Here is an 8,024-nt window from a genome sequence, read left to right as displayed (position 1 = left end):
ACACCAGGTTTTGGGGAACAACTAAACCTCCAGAAAATACAAAGCCAGGGAGGAAAATGAGGTGGGGGAACCTTCCCAGCTGCAAATGTCCCCCAAGTCCTCCTGCAGCCTTGGGGCTGAGCCCCACAGCTCTGCTCCTCAGACTGCAACTCACTGCTTCTGCCCTCCGATGTCTGGTCACATCATTCTAAATCAAAAGTTGCAATAGAAAAGAAGTGTTGGACAGGTTAAAATGCAGGGAAATAATAGCAAGGGTGTTTTTTTCCAGGGTTGAGAGGAAAGACAGGGGGGGAGGGAGGGAAGGAGGAGATGTTTCCAGATACCCAGTCCCTTTAGAGAGCTCACAGGATTCAAATGGTTGGAGTGATCTTGACAGGCTAAAAACCCAATCTGCTGAAAATCATATACCTCAAACAATGTGCTATTGCTGCTGATCGTCCGTGTACTTTAGGGCTGAATAGATACAGTATTAAATTCATCTCAAGTTCTCATTTGTCATCAGTTACTGCTTGTTTGATGAGGTTTGAGTGAAGTTTGAAAGGCTTTTACTGAAAACGGTTGTAGGAGGAGTGAGAATTGATGGGTTTCCTCAAGAGCTGAGCAGCAGCTGCCTGAGGCCCCCAGGTGCCTGTGGGGCTGAGGTTTCTCTGCTGTGAACCCCAAGGTGCTTCTCAGGAAAGAACTCAAGGATTATATATAATTAATCAAAATATAGATGAATATTACCTTACTGTTATGATGATATTCAAGTCTCCCGCTTCCCACCGCTTATAACCACTGAGGTTTCTATCAGTTTTGGGAAGTGATGAACTTTTATTTACCTCAAGGCAAAACATGTTTGTTATGATCTTGCCCTCCCTCACCCACCAGCTGTGGTGTCCCTAAGCATGGGGACACACCTTAGCTTGTCCCCCAGCTGAAAGAAAGGTGAAAAATTTCATCTCCTTAGACTCATCTAGGTTGGAAAAGCCCTTCCAGATCCAGTCCAGCTGTTCACCCAGCACTCAAGCATAGGCAACCACAAGCTCGGAGAACCCCCAAACTACCCACTGCCTCCTGGTGACTCCGGTGTGGGTAAGGGGTGAACTGACCAATCAAGGGCAGGCCAAGGGCCAGTAGATAGATACCTTGTTGCTGACTAATGAGCAGTGGATACATTGTTGCTGCCCAATATGTAGTAGATACCTTGTTGCAGCCAATGGCCAGCAGATACCTTGTTGCTCATCAAACAGCTGTAGTTACATTGTTGCTACACAAGGATGAGTGGATACCTTGTTGCTGACTAATGAGCAGTAGATACCTTGTTGCTGACTAATGAGCAGTGGATACCTTGTTGCTGCCCAAGGTGCAGTAGCCACACTGTAACTTTCCCCCTTTCTAGCGCAGAGCCACTGTCCCTCCCCCGGTCCCTGTGCAACCTGAGCTCCCCGGTGTTACCCCGCGCGGGATCCCAGTGACCCCGGTGGCTCAGTGTCGGTGCCTCTGGACTTTGCACAGTGGCTGCAGAACACATTTAGGGGTAAAAGCGCAGCAGAGTGTGTGGCCTCGGGGCCAGGGTGGAGCCAGTGGCAGAGTCTGGGTAGCAGGTGTGTGTTTTCCTGACTGGGAAGCCAGACTTTTGAATAATTTAAGGAATAAAACCACTCAGGTTCCTGTTGGGGAACAATGCCAGCATCTAAAACCCACAGAGTTGAGGCACCTCTGGTGGGAGTTGCAGCCAAGAGTAACCAATTCAAGGCATCTGTGGTACCAGAGCCACCCAAGAACAGCAAAGTCAAGGTGCTGGCAGCCACTGAAGTGTTGAATCCTCCAGATTTTGTGCACATCCAGGAATTGCCTGGCCTTGGGCAGGAGGAAGGAACGGTCTTGGCCAGAAGCAGAATGGTTTACAGAAGCAGTGAACCTCCAAGAGAACAAATGTTCTGGGAAAACTACCACAGGAGGCAAAAGCAATTCACTCAGGGACACTTCACACCCCTTGGGAGGCCTTATCAGGAGATTGGAGAGATTCTCTACACAGACCCAAAGAAACTCACCCTCTACTCTTTGGGGCAGCTTCCAGAGGTAGGCCTGACTTTCCTGGTTCTGCTTGAGATAGAACAGCAGGGAGCCCTTTCTTCTAAGTAAATTGAAAGCCCCTATTTCCAGGGAAAGGAATCTTTGTTTCTGTTTAAAGAAATGTTTGAAACTATTTTCCGTGTCTTCCTGTGAATAACCACTACCCCGTATAATAGTTGATGTGGGTACAGAGCATTTGTAAATGAAGCAGGACTGCTTTGGTGTGGGTCTTGTGAGCTGGCAACTGGCTTTTGAAACTGGTCTTTAAAGTTCTTCATAAGAGCACTTGAAATGGAGCAGAGACAGTAGCAGGCTAATGAATGGAAAGGATAATGTGAGATAATGAGAATGTACTTAAAGGGAAATACTCGGGAGAAGGTAATAAGTCTTGAAAATGGAAGGAGAGGAACCATACAGAGGGCATGAGGGTAAAGGATGGGTTTAAACGCAGGAATGGCAAAGGGCTGGCAGCTGAGGGGTAGGTAAAAAGGTCAAAAGGTGAGCATAAGAATGGTGTAAGAGGTAAAGTGCTAGTAAAATAATTTAAGTAAGTAGGGCCGTAGCAGATTTTGTATTTTACTTTGCATCTGTATTTGGGTTTCAGGAAGGTGTAAGGGGGTTAGCCGTGGGTCTCTGTGATACTTTTTGTGGTTGTCATCTCCTGGTCTCCTCAGTGCTGTATACCCACTAACTTTGTGGGTCTTGGTCTGTCTCAAGCTACTTGTGAGTCAAGCTTGAATCATTAAAGCACAGGCACAAGAACTCAGTCATCGATGCTTGAGATGAGCTTGCAGTGTTCTGCTACTTGCTTTCTTTCCCTCAGTGCTGTTGGCTCCCACAAGGAGGTCTGAAGCTCTCTGAGTTTTCTGTGCTGTTCTGTGTGGAGCCGTTTTCCTTGTGGAAGCAGAGGGAAGTGTCTCCAGCCTGTCTGTAACATCGGTCCCTGTGACTCTGAGCCAATGATTTGCTGTCTGCTTCCTAATGGAGTGCCCGAGGGGTAGGCTCTGGCTGGTGCAGCAGGAGCAGTGTGGTTATCATTCAGGGTAGGCAGAAAAGATTCTGTCCACCCACTACTTAATTTTCTGCTCTAATTGTGTATGTTGTATTCAGAGCTTAAAGTTTTAGATGAAGTGTTTTAAGCTCTAAATAGTCAATGGGTGTCATTCGCTATTTTTACATCCTACCTAAAGCAGCATCTTACTCACTGTCCTCGTTCAGAGGCTTGTTTCTGTAAATTAGTCAACATCCAGCAAGTGTTTCAGTGTTCTTATTTTCACTTCAAATATAGCTTTCCTTCTGAATATTAGAAGTTACTTTCAAGATTTTTTCAACAGCAGATATACTCTAACATTCTGGTAATCCTGAAAATGTTGGTTAATTTGTGGTGCTTGTTGTTTTGGTGTTGAAAAATAACATCAGTATTTGATCCTTATCCTGAAAACCATTTGGTACTCAGCTACTTAACCTGGCCAAATTAACAGTATACAATTTATACAGAAAATAAACCATTATTCAGGTGACTAGATGTGTGGCTGTGGCTTATACTTTAGATTCACAATGCTATCAAGAGAGGATGTAGTGTCACCCACCATTCCTTTTTGTGGAGAGCACAGCACTAGTCTTGAAACTCTCAGACTAACTCTTATTTTTTAACTTGTCCTAAAAGGTAAAGGTTGCTAAGTTGAAAAACTAAAAAAATAATTTCCTGGCACTGAATCTACCCTATCCTCTGCTTCCTTCCAACCCCACGAGCGGAGGGAGGCCCAGGGGTTTCGTGCTGTTCACACACCAACTCTCACTATTTAAGCTGCCAGCATGCTCTGCAGAAATCTGTTTTGTTTCAGTACCAGAATAGAAAGGTGTTTTAATAGCTTAATTCTAAAAATACTTTGTATTACCTGTATTTTTAATTTATATGAGTTATTTACCCCATTCCCACCCACACCTAGCAGCTCCCATAGTATTCTGGATAACTGAGAAGGTTGTAGTTACTGAATATGTCTTATTATAGGAATCTGAGAGCATAACATTCCTGGTAGTAAAACTCATGTTCTCTGATTAATGCCTTTGCATTCCTCTCTGCCTTCTGAGTTAGAGTTTTCTTCAGCCACAAGTGCAGCTGATGATTGGCAATGATGAATGGCAGTGAAATTTGTAAACAGCCAGAGCGATTCTATGATTGTAAGATTATAAAAGCCCTGTGAATTCAACAGGACTTGAGTGTGCTAATATCTGCTGCCAAATGCTATTTTCTAAACCGATATTAGTTTTTAAAAGATAAATTTTTAATAGCTAAAAACATTTGAGTAAGTCTGCTGGGCTGATTACACAAAATGATGTGGGCATAGGATATTATATGCAATAATTGCAGGTTTAGGATGCTTTTTATATCTTTGATGGCAACAAATGTGTTCAGAAAAGCTGCGTGTTCATGGGTGGTTGTGTCCTTAGGAAGTAAATTTGGTCTCTGAAAACAGGCAGCAGACACTGGACCATTCTCACTGTTGCTCTGAAGCCACACAGAGCCTGTGGTGTCTGTCCTGCAGTGAGGCACCAGGTAAAGCTGGGCCAGCACAGTGGAAGGATAGCATTCCACTGCAGCCCCCTGGAACAAAATAAACCCCTTCCAAACCACAGCGATACCGGCGAGTGATCAGGGAAGCTCAGGAAGAGTGGCAGTTGTTTAAGCAGCAAACAAACAACAAAAACTACAGAAAACCCAAACCCACAACTAGGAGGCTTCTTTTACCCATCCTGTATAGTATTATCCCAGCATAACTAAGCTGCCAGCCTTCACAACGATGTGGATATTTGACCCTTATGGTTTTAGATTGCCAGATATCCCAACTTTTACCCCCAGAAGTGTCTTGGTGTTTTCAGATGTGCTTGGCACGTGGTGTCTTTCAACGTGTGCTGTCTGCTCCCTGCCACTGCCTCTACTAGAAGAATACTGGTAAATTGAACAAGCCGTGTATTTTAACCAGAGCAGCTACACCAAGCATCATCCCAAAAGATTTCAGGGTCTTGCCTTTTCAAAATTTGCTGGGGGAGGAAGGTTAGAGGAGGAGATTCTCTATGGGGTGCTTGGTTCCACGTGCTGTTAGTACCTAGACCGTGAGATAGAACCCTTTGAGCTTCCATTACAGAGACCCTGAAGTTACTTCGTTCAGTCTGAGGTTTTTTCTCCTCTCTCTGAAAGGTCGGGCACACATTGCAGACAGCCCTGATTCATTGAAAGTCAGAGACTGTAGCCATCCAGACAGTATTTTTGATTTCCTAAGTGTTCAGAGCAACGTGTTAAAGGTCTCTCTTCTTATTCCGTAACGTAACGGTGCGCGGTGATGTTAGTCACCTTTTATCATGTTTAGATCGCTTCTTTCCCTTAATTGCTATGACAAATTCATTTGCAAAACCTCTGAGGTGGCTTGTTGACTTTTTACATGAAAGAAAGGTGGCCTTTCTGAGCAAGCCCTGAAAACAATCCAACGCCACAAAAATCTTGAGTGGTGTTAGTGTCAAAAGCCTACTCGGTACTGGTCATAAAATTCTGTTGTGTAACTCTGTGCTGTGGATAAATGGGTCACTAGATAAGACTGACAACAGCATCAGCAATGAAAGTTTTTGAGCTGGAAACCAGAGGAGAAAAAGGAGCAATTTCTTTCAAGAGAAGTTACACTGACGTTATTTGTTATTGCTGCAGTTAAAGATCTGCCAGGGTTTCCAATTTAAAACTTTGCTTTCCAGAACACTAAAAACATGTATTTCAAGGTGGACTTTTAAAATGCAAAGACCCTTTTTCCTTGCAGCTCTCTGATGCAAAGGTCAGGCATAATTCCTTATCGCTCTGGGAAGAGCAGGAACACATTAGTGGTGAGTTACCTTCCTAGTATCTCCAGAATGGAGTAACTGGTCGGGCCAGGCTACACTGGTGTGGTGACATTCCTAATGCTTTCCAAACTGAGTAACCAATATGTGGTCACTGGCCAACCCCCACTCTCAGACCTGTACTTAAGAAATGCTATGTCATTAAAAACAAACAAACAAAAAGCAAACAAAGAAACACCACTTTATTACACATTTAGAAGAAGCTTCAGAAATATCTTGAAAATGCCTATTTGAAGAAAGTGAAATATCAACAAAATGATAGTGAAAAAGAATAGCACAGTATTTCTTTCCATTAACTACTCGACTGGCTTTAGAAAATGTTAGTATTTTGGAGCTTTGCACTTTCAGAGTGCTCTTCTCTGTATGAGCCATCCGAGGTAGAATCTAAGGGTGAATTATCACTCAGAAGTGCCAAAGCATTGATAGAGGTGTTCACATTCAAGTATCCCTTGGGGCATTTTGGTTGATTGTTGGCTGGTGAAATTGGACCCTTCCACATCTTTGCACTGCTTACTAGAGGTGGTCTCAAAATCTTTGTTGGAAAACACTTGAGTATTTCTTTAAGAATTAAAACTTGCATACTGGCAGCGTGGGAGTGAGAATCTGGAGGTGCAGTTTGTTTGCAAAGGTTAATGCATATTTGATTTAAGATTGGTTTGTTTTTTTTTCTTTCCTGCTTGTATTATTTTGCCAGGCTCATCCTGTCATGACAGTCTGTCAGCCTGGAAATGACAGTGTTTATATGGTGTTTTGGACAGGACAAAGGGAGAAAGCAAGAAACAGGGGGAGGGTACAGAAGAGACTGTAGCAGTGAGAGTCATGCTTTCACCTTTCCCAGTGATCCAAATTTATCTTGTTTGTCCTTGTGCATTTCTGATGAAAAACTGGGAATGAAGATGAGAAACACAAAATTGGGCCCAAGTTCTTTTTCTCCTGTTTTGAAGCTATGACTGCAGTGCATTGCCCCATACGACAGTCAGTGTGAAAACTGTAAGCATCTGTAAGCTCAGGTCAGCAGTTGGAAAACTGCTCTTCATCAATTGACTACAGTTTATCACCTTGCTATTGCCAAAACAGGTTAGTGATGTTAAATGCAGGTATGGAAAACAAGGAAAGCAGGTGCAAGCACGGTGGCACTGTTACAGCCTGCCAGAGGTCACAGCAGCACCTTGTAAAAAAAGCTGCTGCTGCTTGTTATGGAGCTGAAAGGGTGTGTGGTTCTGTGCTTCTGAGGGGCCTGAGGAAGGTCAGGGAGGCTTTGCCACCAGCCCATGGTGGCTCTGTTTGGAAGTCTGCCATGCCATGGGTAGGTACATGCCTGGTTTACATCTCCATGCAGAGCCCTTCTACCCAATTAGCATAGGGGGATTTTGCAGCTTTTTCTTTAGCTAACTTTCTCTAGTCTCCTTTTCTTGTTTTTAAAAGAGTAAAAGTGTTGTGGGATTTTTTTTGTGTGTGTTTTGCTGGTTGGTTTGTTTGTTTATTTTCCTTTGGTGATAACCAGATACATGTGTGGTGTTTGGTTTGTTCTTTCTGGAGTGAACATGCAGGGAAGCAGCTGTCCTGCTCTGTGTGCAGGGGAACTAACTCTGGGGGTTACACCAATAACCTTTCCTACAAGCTTCATAACCTCTATCGATACCTTTGTGCACGAGCTCTCAGCGTGGTGATCATCAGGCAGGACAGAATTCATGCACGTTACCCATCCAAGGTGACATCTTTGCTTCACTTGTCATGATGAAAGCTGAGGTATGCTCCCAGCTTTCACCAGGATCACGGCTGGCAGCAAGGGAGTGAACCACTGTTTGTACACTTCTTATGGATAATGCTGTTTTCTGGTAAATAAAATGAGTTGCTCAAGTTTTTTTTGTTTTTTTTTTTTTTTGTAGCTGTCTTCTATGGCCTTTAACTGTACCAGCAAGCATCACACTACACTACTTTGGTTTTTAAAAATAGTAACAGATGCATTTCTTGTTGCCAAATACAACCTCAGAGAGTGCTTGGAAATGAGCAGCCTAATGACATCTCTCTCTCTCTGGTGACTTCTCACCCACCCAAGGAGGCATTGACCCAGTAGATGT

General features: G+C 43.7%; 1 protein-coding gene across 1 annotated transcript in view; it reads left to right on the top strand.

The window, feature by feature from the left end:
• The first annotated feature begins 1,665 nt into the window (after nucleotides 1–1,665).
• The window catches only part of CCDC60 (coiled-coil domain containing 60), a 61,098-nt gene continuing 54,739 nt past the window's right edge, over nucleotides 1,666–8,024 (top strand). The window contains 1 exon segment of the mRNA XM_008950002.1: nucleotides 1,666–2,064. Coding sequence (XP_008948250.1) covers nucleotides 1,666–2,064 — 399 coding nt within the window.

Source organism: Merops nubicus, unplaced genomic scaffold (genome assembly GCF_000691845.1).
Source record: "Merops nubicus isolate BGI_N331 unplaced genomic scaffold, ASM69184v1 scaffold23081, whole genome shotgun sequence".
Lineage (NCBI taxonomy): Eukaryota > Metazoa > Chordata > Aves > Coraciiformes > Meropidae > Merops > Merops nubicus.
The sequence above is the reverse complement of the archived record's forward strand: the minus strand, read 5'-3'. Positions and strand labels throughout refer to the sequence as shown.